The sequence below is a fragment of the Polyodon spathula genome, chromosome 19, assembly GCF_017654505.1.
Source record: "Polyodon spathula isolate WHYD16114869_AA chromosome 19, ASM1765450v1, whole genome shotgun sequence".
NCBI lineage: Eukaryota > Metazoa > Chordata > Actinopteri > Acipenseriformes > Polyodontidae > Polyodon > Polyodon spathula.
In genome coordinates, this window is record NC_054552.1 from 9,400,293 (window position 1) to 9,420,950 (window position 20,658).

General features: G+C 37.7%; 1 protein-coding gene across 13 annotated transcripts in view; it reads left to right on the forward strand.

Moving 5' to 3' along the window:
* The window catches only part of LOC121294941 (serine/threonine-protein kinase BRSK2), a 221,233-nt gene that overhangs the window by 161,658 nt on the left and 38,917 nt on the right, over positions 1 to 20,658 (forward strand). For all 13 annotated transcript variants that reach the window (XM_041219164.1, XM_041219166.1, XM_041219169.1 and 10 more), the window contains exons 5-9: positions 6,911 to 7,027; positions 14,623 to 14,656; positions 15,102 to 15,170; positions 16,337 to 16,483; positions 19,541 to 19,572. In XM_041219164.1, the coding sequence (XP_041075098.1) occupies positions 6,911 to 7,027; positions 14,623 to 14,656; positions 15,102 to 15,170; positions 16,337 to 16,483; positions 19,541 to 19,572 (399 nt within the window). The remainder of the gene's footprint in view (positions 1 to 6,910; positions 7,028 to 14,622; positions 14,657 to 15,101; positions 15,171 to 16,336; positions 16,484 to 19,540; positions 19,573 to 20,658) is intronic.

Sequence of the window (20,658 nt, forward strand, 5' to 3'; positions counted from 1 at the left end):
GGGATTTTAAATTGCTGATGGGGTGTTTGTGGTACTTATTCTGCCATACTGGGAAGGCACCATTTCAGAACTCATTATGGGATTGTCACAGAAGGAGATTTCATATATTATATTTGAGATAATGCGTTGACTGTTTGGTGTTTTTTTTTTTTTCATTTATATATACAGTTTTTTCAGTTTTCTGATTTAGGGTTCCTGAAATTGAAATGATGTACAGTGGCCATCAAAAAGTCTTGGTTGTATTAAAAAACGTCTTGCTCTCTCACTCTTCAAAATGTCATTGACTTCTTTCTGATTCTGCAGTTGATTGCAGTCGGCCTAAAAGGGAAGCAATGCATCGTGTGTTGGGAGAGTGTTGGGTTGCAGCTCAGAGTGATTTGACCGGGTTGTTACAACAAAGGAGAGATGAGCTGTTCTTGATTATGTTCAAGCAGAATACTCCAATTCTCACTAAGGTGTATCCTGTGTAATGTTTGACATGTCATGAAGTTTAGCTGGGACAGTTGGGGGCTAACATCCTTGTTCTTTTGAAAGGAAATTCACCCAAAATCTGGCAGAGTTGGTCACGTTACTGAAAAAAAGGAACTTATTTGTTGTTTGTTTCTTCAGAAAAAAAGTAATGTAATTGTCTTACTTATTACTTAATAATAAAGTAGTGTGTTATATTATTCGTTATGTTTCTTTCTCTTGTCTTGTTCTGTGTTGTTTACTTTTTAAATATACTCTTTGGTAATTCATTTATTAATCTTGTCAAACAAGTTTTAAAAATGTTTGCAGTATAAATAATTTTCATTTTTAGCATATAAACATAATGCACTGTATTTCCTGACTTTCAATAATTTTGCAATCTGAAGAGAAAATCATAGAAACATTAAAATTTAATAAAACCACGAATAGAAAATCAACAATAACAAAACCCCCCAAAAAAGGTTTTTAGAACTATATGGTGATAAAGCAGTAAACATAAAAATAATGGGGTGATGCAATAAATGTGTTCACAACTGCAAGCAAATAAATAAATAAGTGGTACATACAGTCAAGTGCGAGCCTGTTCTCAATCTTGCCCGACTGAACTTCAGAATATGCGGTGGTAGACGCATTTCCTCCATGATGTTGGAGGAAAATTGTCATGCAGGAATACTAGTGTTTTTGTTCCTAGAGCCTAGCGTTATTCAAATACAAGGCTCAGAAAGACTGGTTCAATTGCCCACAGCTTATTATTGCAGTGAGACATCCCTGAAGAGAGATCGCGTCTTCGGTGCTCAGGCACCGACGTGAAAGCAGTTTGGCCGTGTCGGAGTTAAAAATGAAAAGACCACTAATGTAAGTGTACAACATAGAACAGGTAATGAGATTAACTCCTTTAGTTTTTGCAGAAAGTAATTGTAATATTATTACTGCCATTAAAAATCAAACGTGTTACTTAAGTAGTGGGTTAGCCAGCTCTGAAAACCGTGCCTTGTACTGAGCAATCAAAAGCTGAGATCTGCATAGCTCCTGAGGTTTGATGAGAATAGAAACCAAATTGATGTGGCTGCATTGTTTAACAAGACGCCTTGTCTCTGTGCCCCAATCCTACCCAGTTCAGATGAGCCACTGAACTGCAGTTCAATGTTTTACATTAACACTGCAAGGCTTATATCTGATAGAATCCTTCTTGAGTCCCCATTAGGATGTTCTCCTTATCCCGAGGCCTTTGGCCTTCTGCTGGAAGAGCCTGCTAACAGAACTTGCTCTGAGTTTGCCTACAGCCAGTGACTGGCAGCCTCACTGGTCTGTGGACTGCTTTAGAGAGTTCTTTATTATCTCCAGCAGGAGGGTGAATGTCCCAGCTGACAGGGCTACAGTGGAGGCACATGTACAGACCGCGTGCGTACACCCTGACAATTCTAGCTATGTGTTGAGAACCACTCATCAGATTGCAACAAAACTTGGTGTGAGTGGCTTCTAATCGATAGGGATAACGAAGGCTAAGTTTCGCATTGATTTTATTTAAAATGTCAAGTTACAGGGATGCAATTTTTAAAGCTACTATTTTGTGAATCATTTGTCTGGTTCTGGTGAAACGTTGTATAATTATTAATAAAGATTTTCCTCATTCTCTCAATCAAACACAAGCAACTCTGGGTCAGGAGGGCCATGCTGCACCAGTATAATAAAGTAGGTAACTGCTTGGTTATACTTACTAACCTGGATGGAGTTTTCATTGGTTCAATTAAACACATGAGAACATGTACAAGAAGGGTTGTTGGTGCCCATCCAGGCTCTTTATATACTGTGATCTACTTTCCTCTGATAGACATACAGGCCATGTGAAATGGTGTTTAGATTCTAGAGGAGGATAGACATAGTACCAACATATTTGTTAAGGCAAATCAGCTTTGGTCCATTTCATTAACAGAGGGTCTAAAAAGATGCTTATTGACCAAGGCAGGTGCTGTTTCCAAACTGGGTTGTAATCCTGGCATTTTGAAATGATGTTCAGTGAATGTGTTCCTCCAATCAGACAGCAGATTATGCCAATTGAATGGTGGTAAAAAAAGACAATTCTTGTGCAGTAGCCGAAATAGGAGTCATAGAATAATAGGCAAGTGAACAGAGGAAGTCCCTGGTTGACACCAGTTTGTTCAGTAATGGGGAGCATTTAAAAGGTTAGTGAAAGAGCAGAGCAAGACATTAAAAAAAGCGAGAATGAGAAAGGCATTTATCGCCTGAAGACCACGGCAGCTGAAAAATTGTTTAATTATATTTTAGTGGACTTATCTGTTAATCAGTTACGCTGCTTTAATGAATTCCAGCACACGGTTTAGCCTGTTAATTAACATGCGTCCTCTCTTGAGCTCTGTAGAAGTTTGCAGGGGTAGGGAATGTGTTGCAGGAAATATAGATCATTGAGCTGTTGAGTGTTCTTTGTCGCAAATGAAAAGATTAAATCTTAAATGTTGGTTGAAAAACAAATCTAGATGGGTCTTTAGATAATGAATTCAGTGGCATTGCAGCGGTGCTTCAGCACGAGGTCCATGGAGCTATCAAATCTATTGTGTTCTCAAGTTTTCTTCAGTTTGATATACTGGTATTGTAATGATGTGCCAGTAGTATGAACGCAGCACTGATGCAGAGTCTGGCGTGAAGTAGAATGTAAACATTTCATGTGATCAGAGTAAAATTGCAATTATTTAGATACTCTGAGTCATATTTTTGAAGAGTTTACTCTAGTGGTTAATTAACTCCAATGTCTTTAAAGGAAAAAATTCCATGTAAATGATATAGAACCGAGAAGCAAACGGCTATTAGATGTATAAAGGGCCATGAATAGCAGTACTTAAAGTTGTTTGGTTCTAATTTTGTAAATTCAGCAGCTTTTCTCTCCTCCAAAAAAAATTGCAGTTAATGAAAGACTGGAATAAACTCAGAAAATATAACCCTCTGGATGATAAAGAAATGATTTGTTATAACCTAGTTAATCTGAAGAGACGTGTTTAAACCAGCAGTAAACGTGTGTCATTAAAAAAAATAAACACTGAAAAAGAAGGTCTCTCTATTTAACACTAAAAAAAAAAAAAAGAAAAAAACATTCACTGCAGTTCAGGTGCAGTCGTTTTTTACTGTCTTAGGTTTGTTGTCACACTTAGCACTACTGAACTGCTCAATTATGACTGTGTCCCAGGAGGATCGCCCCGTGAAATTAAATTTCAAGGATATGATCATTTAAGAAACATCACCCAGCGAATCCTACAGCTAACATGGGTACGTGAGTCATAATATCGCTGGTTTTGATCAGTTATATAGAACTGTATTAAATGAATACAGATTACAGGGTGCAGATATTGGAAGATATGAAGGGAATATAATTCTAGGCTTGTTTTAAAATGTTAGTGGTCAGGATTGGGAACTCACATGAGCCCTGCACCCAGTCATGGGTTCCAGAACTTGAGGTACTGAAAGGACCAGGTGCCAGGAATTCCAGCAATCAATTTTGAAACCATCAATAGGTGCAGGTGAGTCTTCAGCCCTGAGTGGTATATTACAGTGAGTTGTAATAGGAAGCTGCCGGTTATGCAGAAGAGGAGAAAGAGCTGCACAGCCCCACATGCATGTTAAACTTCACAGTGAAATTGAACTCCTTGCTGTTGCAAAGGAAGATTGCGTGCACCAGTTTGTTGACTATTCCCTACAGGTAGATTTACAGTCCTCTTGAAAATGTCTGGTCCACAGCCTTCAAATCACACCGCACCAGGAATCGTGTATATCCCTAGTGGACACAGGGAAAAGTGTGTTTGCCTTCCTTATGCTAGTTTCTAGCTCTAATTACAGTTGTTTTTATCAGAGACTGTATTTAAATTGTTTCTAAATGACACATTTAAAAAAATTGACACCAAAACCCTAGTTTTGAAATATAATCTATGGTACGTAAGCTCTTACAAATCCAATACTCCTGATACAGCTCTTTGTAGTTGGTGCTGTATGACAGATTTTTTTTTTTTTTTTTTTTTTTTTAATCATCTTTGTTGTTTTAATCTCTGGGAGACAGTAAAGTAAAACTGTTCTAAGGGTCCAGAGCATTAAAAAAGTGTTCTGATTGACTTGGAACACGGGCTGAATCGTTTGAGTAGTGAGTTTGATATTTGAAATGTGACTGCTTTTCAAAAGCTCTTTGGATTTCTATTGTAGCCAGCAACCAAAGCCCTGAAGACCAGCATTCCTTGAGGGTATCAGAATCTGGGCCAGAGTGACCTACTTCCGATGAATACTTTGAGTGAACAATTGTTAATCTGTTTACTCTCAATGTGCACAGCACTGACACCTGCATGTAATATTGATATGCCTGTTTGCATTCGTTTTACAATGTAATCATACAATACATAAACAATTGTTACAATTACAGAGCTGCCTGTAACAAAATAAATTGTACCTTGTATGTATTATCATTATAAACATGTTATAAACATGCACATGTTATAGTATTTGATTTTTGTAATATTTTTTTTAGAAGCTATTTTACTTTTTTTTTTTTTTAAACTATTTTAAATCTGATCTCTTGCCTTTTTTAGATGTGGTAATTTCAATTTCACACATGATTTCTTTAAGTTTTTGATAGTCTGTGGCTGGTTTCATAGATCCTGATCAGCACATATCTAGGACTACTTTACCTGAAGTTGTCTTGGGTAGTGCCAGGTTAGTGTTAATCCAGATTAGTGTTAATCTGGGTCTGTGAAACCAGCCATATGAGTTTAACAGCTCCTCTTAAGATTGAAATATGTAATGCAGGCTGGATCAGCCCACAAAAAGGAGTCTTGATCCAAACTGGCAGATCACTAGATTGCCCCTAACATGAAACAAAAAAAAAAAAATCCATTAAGAACGATTCAGAATGATGGAAAATAGCATCTTTTTTTTAAGCCAGTAAAACAATAAAAAATGAAGTTACTTGCTCTTTTAAGTAAAAGCTTAGTAGATCCATCTCACTGCTCTCGCTTTCATTGAAGAGCGCCTCGGCGAAAGGTCAGAGTCAGCGCGTACTCAAACCGTTCCATTCCACTCATACCAGCAGCAGTTAATAACATTAACATGCACTGCCGGCTCTGGTAACACATGAGGAAAGTTGTACACTACCTGAGGCGACTGGATGACTTCATGTTTGCAGATAATTCATTCGCACCAGAGGGAGGAAGTTAATTTACTGAAGTAGGCTGTGCTAGCTGGCATATTTGTTTGGTTTTTTTTTGACAGCCAAATTTGAATACGCAATCTTAAGATGTCGAAGCAAGCTGAGAGCATAGAAACTAGAAAGTGGTTTGTTGTTTAAAAATCTGAAAGTCAAGGTAAACCAAGAGAATGCCAAACTGTCAGGGCAGAACAAAGCTTAACGAGCCTCCAAAGTGAATTACAGAGAACGTGTATCATGTTAGATAAGGGACTGTGCAGGGCAATCTTTTGCTGATTGGATGAAGGCTTTAATGTTTAAGCAGTTTAGTCCCCAGATGTTTATCAGGGAAATACTGTGATAATTCTGTAATGGCAAAGTAATGCTTCATCAGTAATTCTTTGATTTTAATATTAGTACTTTGTCTAGGAAACTGACCTGGAAGGTATAACGAAATGGTTCTAGTTGGAATAAAAAAAAAAAAAAAAAGAATTAAAACTAATTTTCTAAAAATATTATTGAAATGCCTCCACTGGTATATTATACTACCACTTAGGATATTTGGTAATTCAGATTTCCACCAAAATTTCAATAGATCGTCATAAGTGTGTGCGGTTTCAGGTGGACGGAAGCGTGGTTGTAATCCATTGAATATAAATGAATAGAATGTGCATACTTTTTAAATTACAAAGCAGTTTTAAATTATAGTGCACAAACAGCACATTTGGTCAACTATTTATAGCTCAGCTATTTAACTCTTGTCAAATTCACTGTACCCCTACTGCCTAATGCAGCTGGATAACCCATGAAAAATAGCACCTAATTTCCATAACTTATTAAAAGAACTGTAATTGGCAAGGTGATTGATATACAGTTGGAAATGAGCCACAGGTATAGCCATAACAACCTTGTCTCTATTCCACTTACCATTCTGGATTTTGTTTCACACATACCTGGCTTTTTTTGTGAGAGATTATTCATTATTTCATGGTAGTATCACTTTAAAGCTGAAGGCAGATAAATAAATAAATAAAATAATTGTAATCGGTTTCTATTACATCATCTTGCAAGTCGTCTTGCATGTTACATGTGTGAGAGAAGGGATGTAAAATGAGATTTTAGGTATGTGAAACTATCACATTCCCATTATTGGTTATAAGGTGCCTGATTTCAGGTGGAAAGAGGACCACAGGACTGGACGGGATGGTTTGAAAGCTAGTATGAATACTCACAATTGTAATTCCTTTATCTCTGGTCTCCCCACAGCCACAGGGACTTGAAGCCTGAAAACTTGTTGCTCGATGAGAAGAACAACATCAGGATAGCAGACTTCGGCATGGCTTCCCTTCAGGTTGGAGACAGCTTGTTGGAAACCAGCTGTGGGTGAGTGCTGCCAAACCCATCCAGTCCTGTAGAGGGTGACGTGGAGCAGTGGGGTTAATACACAAGCCATTACTATTGAAATGAATAGTAGAGACATCCAAAAGTCTTGCATGCATAGAACCGAGATTTCAACTTGGTAGGTACACACCAGAGTCGAAGTTTTTCTTTATATTTTTATTGTGATGAGGCTCACAGGATAAGCAATGCCCTGTGATGTAAGTTGTAAAATAAAACCAGCAGCAACTCCAAATAGAAATCTGATTCGTACCTATTGCTTTGTCTTTTGAGCCCCTTCCTTTGTGTAAACATAAGTGGTGCAGGCTGTAGCACAGCCAGCTTGCCCTTCCCTCACTCAAAGCATTACATGCAATAAAAGAAAAAGAACAAACTCTCATAATTCACCAAACGCCACAGACCTCCATGACTTTTGAAAGTCTTTCACAGGAGGATGATAAGCCTTGAATGGTGCCATGGTCTATTACACTTTCGGTTACCACGCTGAAGGTAGAAGGGGGTAATTGTGGTGCTTGAACGGCTCTCGCTCTGCAGCCTCGGGTCATGAATGAAGAATACAGGGAAGGCAACAGGGAAGCGGCGAGTAGTGGCTGGTTGCACTGTATCTGTTTCTGTACACTGCATTCATCACTAAAGACTGTCACAAGAATACATGTTTCTTGCCTTCACTGCACCATAGGAATTTTTTCCCACCTTCTGTACATACAGTACATTTCTCTGACATAAGAGAAAACCCCTTGCAGGATCCCTGGAATGTGGGACCTGTGTGATTATAGCGTCCCTACACCCTGTTGATGGTGTTACGGTGGTTGTTTTGTGTTCTTTATTTATTTTATTTATATAGAAATTGATAAGATGATCTGCATATGCTTCCTGATGTATTACTGGTTATATAAATAGTTTTCCATCTGTGGGTGGTTTGGAAAGTTGGCATACAACACAAAGTGACAAAAAAAAAGATAAGTGAGTGAAGGAGGCTGTTGCTAATAGGCATGCAGATTGCTAAACAGCTCCCATCCATTACGCTGAAGGAGGCCTGCACTGCCTGAACAGAGGCCCATCTCAGCACACAGGGTGTCATTTCAAGCACCCGGCAGGCAGCATCCATCTTTATTAGGGCTGAGGTGCTATATCTACTGGATGATATTAAATGGGTAATTCCAAAGCTTTAAAAAACATTTCAGGGCCTCGCATTTGCATAACAACATTGCCACGGGTGCTTTATTGTTCTGCTGTGTATTCTTTTGTTTTTCAGACTGTATTTTCACTTATTTGCAGTTGATGCCGTTTTTTTTTTTTTTACCCCAGCCACAATGCTGTAAGTTCACTTCCTGCGTTAAAGGAACTAGGACCCTACCTGAGCCTTTTACTCTTGTGAAGTGGGTTCCTATGGGGAGAGAAAAACTGCAGTACTCAAACCTTAGTGTTGTGGCAGGAAACAGTTTCAAAGTGAGCTAACAAGGGATAACAAGACATGTATTATAAAAGCTCTACTCATTTTCAAGCCATTTTAAAATGAGAGTACTGGCATATTTTTGGCCTGTGGTTTGTGTAATCATGGAGAACCAAGCTGGTTCTTAGTTCTCAAATAGCAGATGTCTGATTATCAAATGCTAAAGCCAGATTGCTGTGCCAGGTTACAGGCACATGTTGTTGAGAAGCATGCAATGACTTGTATAAAGGTTACTATCAACTGATGCAGATATATAGCAATGTTCACAACTTTGTTAACCAATTATCCATGCAACAAATAACAGGCCTAATCATACTGTACCCACCTATGTTCCAGTCAATGTTTTCTTCCCTTTCCTGCAGATCTCATTAATTTCCTGGATTCATGCTGAGGCAGTGGCATCTGCAGGCAGTGTGTCTGCTTCAATATATGAGGCTGTTTTGGGACTGGAGAGGCAGTAGTTTTCAATACCTTGAATGTTTCTTAACCATAATACTTGACTCTACTGTCCTGTTGCCTTCTGTGCCAATTCACTTACTGCAGGGCAGACACAATGAAAAACACCACGTGCTGTTTATCCTTCACATGTACTCTGTACTATATAAAAGCTGCACCTCCCAGGCAGTTTTAGGTTAGTCTTTTGTTTTTGTGTTTTTAATTTTTTAATTTATTAACCCCATTGCCTTTGATACACTAACTGAGAAATTAAATATCCAGGTTCATTTAGTTAGTGTGATTATATAGCTTGACAGTAAATGGTAAGGGGTAAAGCTAATACCACTAAATCAATTTGAATTCCTTGATTCCTACAGTACAAACACACGACAAGTAATACATTCAATTCCCTTTGGACTACGCCTCATTACATAATGTTAACGTTCAGTATTAGTATTTATATTAAACCATTGCAAGAAGTAATATATTCGTACATCACGTGCAGTCATTGTACTGTGCAGTAATTATAACTAATTCACAAAACCAACATTAAAGGGAAGGAGGCATTCTTTTCCTGTTCACCAGTGCATGGCTGCCTCTTAAAATAATTACTGAATTATTTGACTAAAGGCTAAGCAAGCTGTGGACGTGGAATGTTATTACTGAATGTTGTAAACAAGTGCCCAAGGTTTACATTGAAAATCAAAAATGTAATTAAATAAATTCTCTCATTTATATTGGGCTTGTGGAAGTAGAACAAATGAAGCGCCTCCCTTTCTGACTGCTGACAACACTGTTAATGCAAGTATTTGTCTGCTTCTGAAGAGACTCTTTAAAGCTAAATCACAAGGTAATATAGCATGGGAGTGACAACCGTTACATTACAATACATTTACAAAAATGAACTTTTTCCCATGTGTATCGAATCTTTTGTAAGCCTATTAGCATTTTTTCTCTTTTAAGGTAATTTTTAATCCTTTGCATCCATTTTTAATGTGAGGGCCATCTTTACACATTTAGTATGTTTACCTTTATGAAATGTGATAAATATTAAAATGATATTAAACATGAAAATGAACAACAACAAAAATGGGCCTAGACATGGACAACATTAAGAATGTGACAACTACAATATTTCATCACTTGTAGAAAAAAATCCCATCTTATACATCTTTGTCTTTTATGAATGTGATGATTTTTTAAATTTAAAAAAAAAAAAATAATAATAATAATTTCTGCCCTACACCCTATTGACAATGCTTGGCAGGTTTCAAATTTTTGGTCCAAACACTGAGTCTCACACCCATCGCTTCACTGTGCTGAGCTATTAGCCTGCTCATGTAGAATATGTTTTTGAGGAAACCATGTACAGTTATTGATTGTCCCTCATGCTCTGCTGCCTGGTCCCTAAGCACAAATATGACAGTTTTTAATTAAACGCATTAATCTCTTCCCCTTAGACACAAAGATATACAGTTTACTGCCTGCTCCACCTACAAGTCAAGTTGAAGTTAGAAAGTGCTTTGCTTTCCAACACACTTATTATTTTTTTGTTTTTCTTTAGAAAGTATTTACCCAGAACAATCCAGTATTTCTGCCTGCACAGAATATATTCTGCCTGCATGGAATAGTCCAGTATTTCTACACAGAATAGTCCAGTGTTTCTGCATAGTCAAGTGGGATAAAGCTGAAGAGCATCTTCATTTACCTTCTACAAGACTTGGGCAAAGCATTGGAAACAGCAGTGATCCTAATGTAGCCCATGTATTATTCATGTTTTCTACAAATGGACTCCCTGGCTGGCATTCTAATATATAACAGCTGCATCTCCCTGTTGCAAGTCAGTTTTTAATCATGATGGACAATACAGCAGGTCCATTTTCTATACTATGTAAGATTTGTGAGGCCATCGTTGTGAACTGATTTCCACCCCCTCAGCTTCCTTAAAGGAACCAGAGGCCCTTTAGATCCTGCACCTTAAAAATTGGCCAATTCTGGAGTCCCCATGTGGCTCGCTCGGTATAGACACGACCATGTGGTCTGCAGAGTGAGTTGTACAGTAAGGGAAGCGCAGGTTTGCATCCTGGCTACGCAGAGTTGCCGGTCTTCCCTGAGGATGCCACATGGAGTGTTGCATTGGCTGTGGTGCTCCCACAGATTTGGGAGACAAAATTGTCATGTTTCTCCTCACTATAGCGAACCCTACCCTGTAGAGCTGTCTTTTGTCCTCCAAAGCCTGTAGTACTAAAGAAGCAATGATCTGGGTCAGGGATTCAGGAGGTGTCCACTGACCTCCAGGTCTCCTGAGCTGTGGGGATTGCTGCAGTGAGGGAACATAACTGGGCTTTCTAAGCTAGGGGGAACACTTAGGCGCAACACTAAAATGATTTCAGTGTCTCTGTATTGACTCAATTGCATCTTGCACCCTTCTCCTCCACCAACGAACTCATCAATTCGACTGTGCTTGCAAGATATATTGTGTTTGTTTTTGTTTGTGAAAAGTCTTAGATGTTTTTTCTCACAGGGACATCTGTCAGATATTAAAAATACTGTGTGTGTGTGTGTGTGTGTGTGTGTGTGTGTGTGTATATATATATATATATATATATATATATATATATATATATATATATATATATATTTTTTTTTTTTTTTTTTTTTTTTTTTTTTAAAGACACAAAGACACAAAGTGCAGTGCCCAGGGAGCAGATAAGACATTACATTTAATGATAATTGCAGAACGGGAAGCACAGAGACACACTGGTTTTAATATATGTACTGGTATTAAAAATCGTTTAGGCATTGCTCTCTCCTTTTTTAACAGCTTCATTGACTTGATCCTATAAAATGGCACTGTACAAATGTAATGAGGTTTAGCAAATGGCATTTGGGGATTGATGTTCTAAATAAAAAATAAATAAACAGTTGGTTTCATGCTGAGAAGAGCATCTCTTTTTTGTTGTTGTTGTTTAATAATTTGTTAATGTACTTTCTGTTGAGTTTTTTTTGGTTTAATTTAGTTTTTTGTACTTTTTTAAAAATGTAAGTCATAAAATGTAATAAATAAATGGTAAGTGGGTGTTTTGCAGAGGTTGAGAATAGCAAATCAGCCTTACACTTTAATATAGTTTTAATGATATTTTCATGATACCAGTTTTAAAGAGAACAGATTTAAAAAAAATGTTTAATATAAACTATTTCAAAATAATAATAATTTTCTACACCACAATTCAATGACAAAAAAACAAACAACCTAATATTTCATTTCTTACTGTACTGTACCTCTTATGTTTGTATGAGGTTTAGGAACCTTTGCCTGGATGGGTTACAAATTGGTATACCCGAAGTATTCTGATTATATTGGAGGGGTGGGCCACCCCCCCACCCCCTAACCTCACACGAAGATGTGTGTCTTTTCGTTCACATAAAGTCAGAAAAAAACAACATATGAATCCAAATTAACATGTATTTATACTAAAGTAATACAAAGATGACTACAAAAGATTTAGAAGTGGGTAGTTTTTTGAGATTTACAATTATACTGTAAATACAGTATAATTGTAAATCTCGAAAAACTACTCACTTCTAAATCTTATGTGAACGAAAAGACACACATTTGCCCATTTTCCCACTGGAAATAGTGATATTTTGAAATATCACTGTCCTGGTCACAAAAGCAAAGTTTGTGGGGAATAATGGCCATTTTCTATACTTTTGAGGCATAAGCAATTAGGAAATAACACTTACTACCCAGGAACAAAAATGATGTTACATAGTGTAATATAAGGTCATGTTACTTAAGTAGAATTAATAGGATATTAAAGGCAAGGATTCATTTGTCTAAAAAAAAAAAAAAAAAAAAGCTACCGGACCTTATAAGTAAGGAAGGAGGATAGCAGTTTTTGTTTCTATATCTAATGTAGTGACCATGATTTGCAGTAGCTTCTACATATCCTTCAAGTTCTCATCTGCTTGTGGGTTTTGTGCTTTATTGTTAAGAACATAAGAAAGTTTACAAATGAGTGGAGGCCATTCAGCCCATCTTGCATGTTTGGTTGTTAGTAGCTTATTGATCCCAGAATCTCATCAAGCAGCTTCTTGAAGGATCCCAGGGTGTCAGCTTCAACAACATTACTGGGGAGTTGGTTCCAGATCCTCACGATTCTCTGTGTAAAAAAGTGCCTCCTATTTTCTGTTCTGAATGCCCCTTTGTCTAATTTCCATTTTTTGACTCCGGGTCCTTGTTTCTTTTTTCAGCTCAAAAAAAGTCCCTTGGGTCGACATTGTCAATACCTTTTAGAATCTTGAATGCTTGAATTAGGTCGCAGCGTAGTCTTCTTTGTTCAAGACTGAATAGATTCAATTCTTTTAGCCTGTCTGCACATGACATGCCATTTAAACCCGGAATAATTCTGGTCGCTCTTCTTTGCACTCTTTCTAGAGCAGCAATATCCTTTTTGTAGTGAGGTGACCAGATGGGGTCGGTAGCTCCATGCATTTCGACGTTTGGGGTATACAACTAGTACGTTTTCTTTCTCGTAGGTGTCGCATCCTAAAATAGATCATTACAGTAGACTTTTGTCATTCAATTCCTAGAACAGGAAAGCTGCTTTTTTATTGTACATGTTTTGTTTGTTTTTCATACAGTTTGTCATTTGAAAACTGTATAATCCTTGCATGTCAGAAACAATAGGTACAGGATCTGCGAACGGGCCCAAATTAACCCTTGATTTAAAGCCAACAAAAATTCAGTGTCGAGAACCCAGTACATGGAATACAATCTGTACTGAGCAATAGACAAAGTCATTTATCGTTCGCTCTCTCTTGATGGTTGGGACCTAGTGTTACAGTCAAAGACCTGAAAGACAGCAGTGAAATGGCAATGCGTGTAAGCATGTTTGAAGAGGGACAAATTCATAGCAGTGGCTAAATTCATAAGGTATTGCTGCACAGTGCTGTTGAACATTTTCAAGTACAGTTCATAATTTAATGTAATTAGCGCTTATCTACTAGCTTGCAGGCTGCCTATACTCGCAGCTCTATTAATATTTAAATCGTCCCATGTGTTTTAATTAAACGTCAGGCATTTTTCACAGGCAAAAAGTCCCCCTTTCTTATTCCTTTTCATTGCAGCTCTCAAGACATTAAAGGACACAACCAGACAACACTCTGACTTTGATAAAAAGGAGATGGTTTGCTGGCAAGTGGCGCAATCAAAGACAATGATTTTGTTCTCAAGTTTAGTCCACTAATAGCATTGTGTTCAATGACATAACTTCTTCTAAAAATATATATCAGTAAAAAAAAATAAAGAAAAGTTTTGAACATTCAGTATATCTAGATTTAGTTTGACCTCCTTTGGGAGTTTTAACACATTTTGCTTCAAAGTCAAATGAAACCTGCTAAATAAAGTTACGTTAACATATGGAATTACGTACCGCTTTGTAGTTTTCTATATACTTAACAAAAAACTGACACCAAAAACCTTGATGTTTCATTACGTGCTACACAGGGGACTGCTATTTATATATAAATCTTAACTTTTTGTCTGGCCATTCAGTGAAAGTCCAGTTATAGGTTCCAAACCATATTGGATGGCCTTGTCATGGCACAGCCTGGAGGAACATTACCAATATTAGTATTCTAGCCTATTGGTTGCAGGGACTTGATTTCCTCTCTCTTATCTCTGCAGGTCCCCTCACTATGCTTGTCCAGAAGTAATTCGGGTAAGTATGGTATCCTGAACTAAAAAGCATGTCTGTACACAAGTCATTATATCCCAATATATTTTATTATTTTCTCAGTCATTATTACAATACAATGCATACTGAAACTTGAATAAACTTTATTAGAAATGCATCATTGTGTATTGTTCTCTACCAAGTAATTCACATTGATACTTGTCTCAGTACTTATAATACAGTTATAATTCACTATCTGCTATCTATTTTTCTCTATCTATTAAAAGTGGGGAGATGCTCTTGTTCAACATGTGTACTCTACTGTGTATTTAACATGTAACAGGGGAGTCTGTATTACAAGAATTTAAATAGCTGTCATACAGTATGAGTTTGAACTAATTCGATTTTGTAGAGAATTGAGGGAGACATCATGTAGGAGGGTAATTCTGAAAGGCAATACTATTCTCACAGCTTTTTATTATCTCTGCAGGGGGAGAAGTATGACGGACGAAAAGCAGATGTCTGGAGCTGTGGGGTCATTCTGTTTGCACTTTTGGTGGTAGGTTTGATGTTAACAACACTAGTTCTCTCTTCAACAGTATTAGGAAGTGAATGAAAAGATATATAAATTATTAAAACCACATCCCCGTAAGTGAAAGCCTGTGTGCACCCTTTCGAAACTCTGCTCCACTGCAACTTCAAGCTGATGAATCTATTATCCCATTGCTATTGACATGTAAACCTCACTTCCACTGCACTCTGCCATTCCCAGTTCAAATAGCAGCAGATCTGTGTTTGATCTGCTAATAGCATCCTGTAGCCTGACACGCACAGAGATCTCCCAGTGGCTTTCCTTTCAATTACTAAACGGGCTCACCACTATCTCACCCCATCAAATATTCAGGGGGAGAACAGAGCCATAGCCAAATAAAGGCTGTGTGACTAAAAATAAACAAGCCAATATGAAAATAAATAAATATCAAGAGGGAGGGGCGGCTATTTATAGGCAAGAGGGGAGTGCTCAGGGTGGTGCAGTCATGATTTAGTGCTGCATTGGATAAAATGAATTGAAGAGCTGGGAGCTCGGACTGCTTTCTGACGCAAAATGAATGTTTTCCAGGGAGAATAGCAGTAACATGTTTCTTCATTAAAAAGTATTAAAGTAAACCCCCACCCCTACACAGACACCTTCTCCAATACAAAGTTATTATTAATGTAGAGAGACACCAGAACACAAACAGGAATACAGCATGATAAATCTTGGGGTTAGTCATATTGTTATTACATATTCATATTATAATATGAAAATATCAGTATAGGTGTTTCCTGTAAAATGTTACCAGCGTAAAATATATATTTCTGCTAAGCACTAAGACTAAAGTCTCAAAGCCACCTTTGTGATTTTTTATTTTATTTTATTTATTTAGTTTTTTTGCAAGCAGTATTTATTTTAACTACCAAGATTTGTTTCAAAGTAGATTGTTTTTCTTTTTCAGCAAGCCAAAGTTCATGAAATATTTTCATTTATAAACTCACCTGGTAAATGACAGTAGAAATAAACGGTCCTTGATTTAAACTTCCATTCAGAATGGTTTGCTCGCCGTCTTGTTTCCTCTTGGATTGAATGAATGGTTTTTGAATCTCAATGAAGCTGACAGGTTTTCTTTCACATTTTAACACTTAAACACTTAACCCCCCCCCCCCCATCTCTCTAACTCTCTCAAGGGTGCCTTGCCTTTCGATGATGACAATTTGAGAAATTTGTTGGAAAAGGTGAAGCTGGGGGTGTTCCATATGCCGCATTTCATCCCGCCAGACTGCCAGAACCTCTTGCGTGGCATGATAGAGGTGGACGCCACGAAACGATTGACGGTCAGCCACTTCTCCATTATTTTGGAAAAATAATGTGCACCCTAAAAAACATTTTCTGACCTCTTTCCCACAAGACATTATCTTGCTGTAGTCCATTTTAGTTTTCCAGACTTTTAGACTTTGCTACCTCACTATGAATTTGCTTCCTGTGCAGCAAGTATTAGGACCCCCACTGCAGCCGCAGTAATGTTGCTGTACTTATCAGACTGAATATGGAGGCAAGTGGGCTCCTAATACCTGCTGCACAGGAAATTTATTCATAGTGGGATCTGTTCAAACAACACTATAACCACTCAATCATAAGATACCCCAATTTATGGACTTTTGTCTTTTGTTTATTGAACTTAATAATGGTTCCTTATTTCTCTATGAAGTAAAATTTTTATATCTGAAGTTTCTGATGACCCATGGTGTTTCTTCTTCCTGCCCTGCTCACTCAACCTGAATAAATCTGCTTTCAGAGGAAGGGCAGGGCAATCATCATCATTTTCTTCAGGAATGCTGTTCAGAACAGGGTTTAGGAGGTGGCAACTTAGAATTGGAGACCAGAAGACGGCCAGCTGGAGCTGGAGCTCAGTGCTGAAGTGTGATCTGCAGCCTGGCGCCCCCCTGCCCTGCCTGCTGTGAGCGGTGCTGGGGCCTGTGCCCTTCAATGATGTTAATATGGGACAACTGCATCCCAGCCCCATATATCACCCTGTCAGCCTGGAGCAGGAATAATTCATGGGCATCCCATCTGTGCTGATTAGAGTGCGGGGGGGTGGTCGAAGAAAATCAGGGGAAGAACACAGCGATTGCAGTGCTGGTTCAACTGGAGCTGTTAACCATGGCTTGTCCTGTAGGTCCTGTTTAGTAGCTGTGTTGTCTAATTGAAGCTAAAACCCAAACTAACAACCATTCCAAAAACAGCTTCAACCAGATACTTTTATTTTCACTGCATGTCAGCACTCTAGCTGGGAGTGGCACCAGTAGCCTTTACATTGCATTCTAATGAACACTTAGCACTGAACACTGTAGCCCAGTGAATGAATTGCTGATCCATCCAACTTAAAGCGTTCGTCTGCTAGTTTTTCACTGATTATTGATTTTAGAGTTTCTTAATTTTATTTTTCAGTTTCATGTAATAGGTCAGTTTGCAAAAATATCAGTTTTGCATTTGTTATTCTATCAGGAGGGGATGAATTACTTCCTTTAGAAACTTTTGACGAGATCTTGATATCATCACTCTGTGATGGAACTTGATTTTTTTCTCACTATTTCTTGATGGCTTGGGAATCTTTTTCATGACTTCTGGCCTCTGGTTATCTTCTTCAGAACTGCTTGCTCAAATGTAATACAACCTTGAACAGTTGTTCAACGTGCTGTGACTGGTGCGTCTAAACCTGGGTGACAATGTGGAGCTGCACTTCCAACCCTCGCCTTTGTTCTGGAGTTTTGTCATCATTAGCCACGAAATGAAGAGGAAAGCCACGTGAGAGACAGCTTGGATCGGGAGGCTTTGTCTCGTGTGTCGAGTTAATGCCCCCCTTTGGATTTCATGTTCCAGCACTCTTTGAAAATTCCCTTCCACAAGATGTTCTCCCAACGCTCCACGGGCATCTGCGGACAGTTCATCAAAATTACAAGATTGTCGAAGCAGTTTTGATAAGCTTACCGAGTAATTGTGCTAACAGATATCCCCTCTACTTCGTAAGTTCTTTAAGACGGCTTCCTGACCATTTCTTTTTTGCTTGAAAAGTGAGCACCAGTTGTGGCTTTTAACCCATCTTTTTTTGTTATACATCTAATTTTCTTGGTTGTTTTTATAGTATTTTGTGTATAAATTTGAGAAGAAAATGTACCTAATTTGTACATAGAAGAACATAAATAAAAGATACTGATCCCATCAAGAGCCGAATGTATTTAGTAATTGAATTAATGAAAGCACAAGAAAAAAGTGACTGGAACCATATGGCTACTTGCTTTGGGTAGAGTTAGGGCATTTGGAAGACTCTGATTGGCTGAGTGGCTGAGACATTGAGACCTGTCCAATGAAGGTACATCAGAATGCCTTTATGCTCTTAATCTGTCAATCACAAAAAAAATGCACAATTTTTAACACTGCAAAGTTTAAAAAACTTAAGTTTTAAATCATGAAGAAAACACCATAACTATTAATTTAAAAAATGTTTTTCAAAATCATCTGTATTGTAAACAAGCACACTACCCCACAGTGCTGCAGAGGAGTGCTGGAAACAACAGCAGTAGCGTATGAGAAGCTGAAGATAAATTGGACAGTTCTTTAATGAAAAGGTTTGCCAAGAAGTCTTTATCAATGTCCTCAAAAAAGACTGTTAGTCGAGGTGCTCGTCTGAGAATTAGTTTATTTGAGCATTTCTGCTTATGATTGAGTGTTTTTATAGTTATGAAAAACTGAAAAATTAGCTGGTGTATCTGGTCTATTTTTTGTTCAAAAGTGTCAAATAAGGATATTTTGTCTTTTTTTTCTTCTTTTTATTCATATACTGTATAGAACAAAAATCGGAAGGCTGGCTAATTTAACATCCTCTCATTATGGCTATTGTGCTTTTTAAAAAAGACATTAAAAAATACACAATACTGCAAAAAAAAAAAAGCACAAAAAAACCGACCGATTTTTTTGTAGGTCAAAGTCGACGTCTGTAAATTGAGAAGACTTTCGTGGTGTAACACAGAAAACAAGATACTGATGGAATAATTCACGGCCACCCCCCCCCCCCCAAGGTCCCAAATTTTGTTTTTTTAATAGTGCACTTTCCTTCAGCAATATAGGACTGTCTGTTGAACGTTAATGTTTCTTCCAACACAGAATAACCAGTTTCGTTGGAATCTGATTTGGTCAACACAGCAGAACAATCCAAAGCATTTGTATTTTAAAAACATCATCTACTGCTTCACTAACCCTTTCCCCTATACAGTTCACTGCCAGGGACATAGCCATTGAATAAATCCCCATTAGACTTCCATTAGAAACCTATTTCCTGACATCTCTCCGTAATGTGTGTTTTATTTAAAATGACTTTTCTTTCTTCCTTGCAGCTAGAACAAATTCAGAAACACACGTGGTACATGTAAGTGTATTTATCTCACTGTATTTTTTATTTTATTTCAAATACCTGTCTTTGTCTTCCTACCTGTCGGGTCGTGACCTCGCTGGCTATTCTTGGGTCAGCAGGGAACGTGTGATTTATCAGTTTGAGCTGAGCAATGGACGGCTGTATTTGAGCAATCGCATGCTTTGTTCCCTCTGACAGGATGATAAATAGCAATTGGTCAGATCCACATATTAACATCATCCAAGGGCACAGACTGTAGAAGATGGGTTGGTGGATTCCCTTTCGTACTGTCCATCCTTGTACATGATTGTGCCAAAGAAAATACAGGGGTTATAACTGATGCCCCACCCGGTGCTATATTTACTGTACGACAGATTACTGAATGATCTACATTAAGAATGATCTACATTAAGTCTAACTTAGGCTGTCAAATAGAAACATAAAAAAGAGGATGAAGTTCCTTATTAATGTATTTTATGTACAAACACATTGTCCACATTTATAAGATGTGGATCCCAAAATTCTGCAACAGTAACAGCTTATATATATATTTTACAGAGGGGTTGAACAAGAAGTAGAAATAGCTGACATAACTCTGTCACTGCAGGCAGCCTTAACACAGTGATTGGAAGTGTTTTTTTTTTTTTTTAAATTGTCCTATGACCGATTACCTCTTCTGAATCCAGAATGGCTTCTGAGGCTGTACCTCCTTAACACTAGAACTATCACGATTTTTAAATGCGTTTTTCTCTACTGATTGGGCAGCTAGGCAGCTGTGCTTTTTTGACATTTCCTAAATAATAATAATAATAATAATAATAATAATAATAATAATAATATATTAAACATCTCAAACCATCAGTAGACCCAGGGTTGCAGAAACTTATGTAGATATGATACGTTATACCAAGAACTACCGCAGCTGTCATTTTGACTGTCATATTAAAAACAGTAAGTTTGTAACATTTTTCCCTCACGTGTAACAAGCACGCTGCAAAAACTGTCACAGACAATGTCCTGAAGGAAAACAAACAATAACATCAGAAAGTCTGCTTTACAAGAAATTGTGAGAATCCACAAGTGAGGAAATCGGAATTAAAG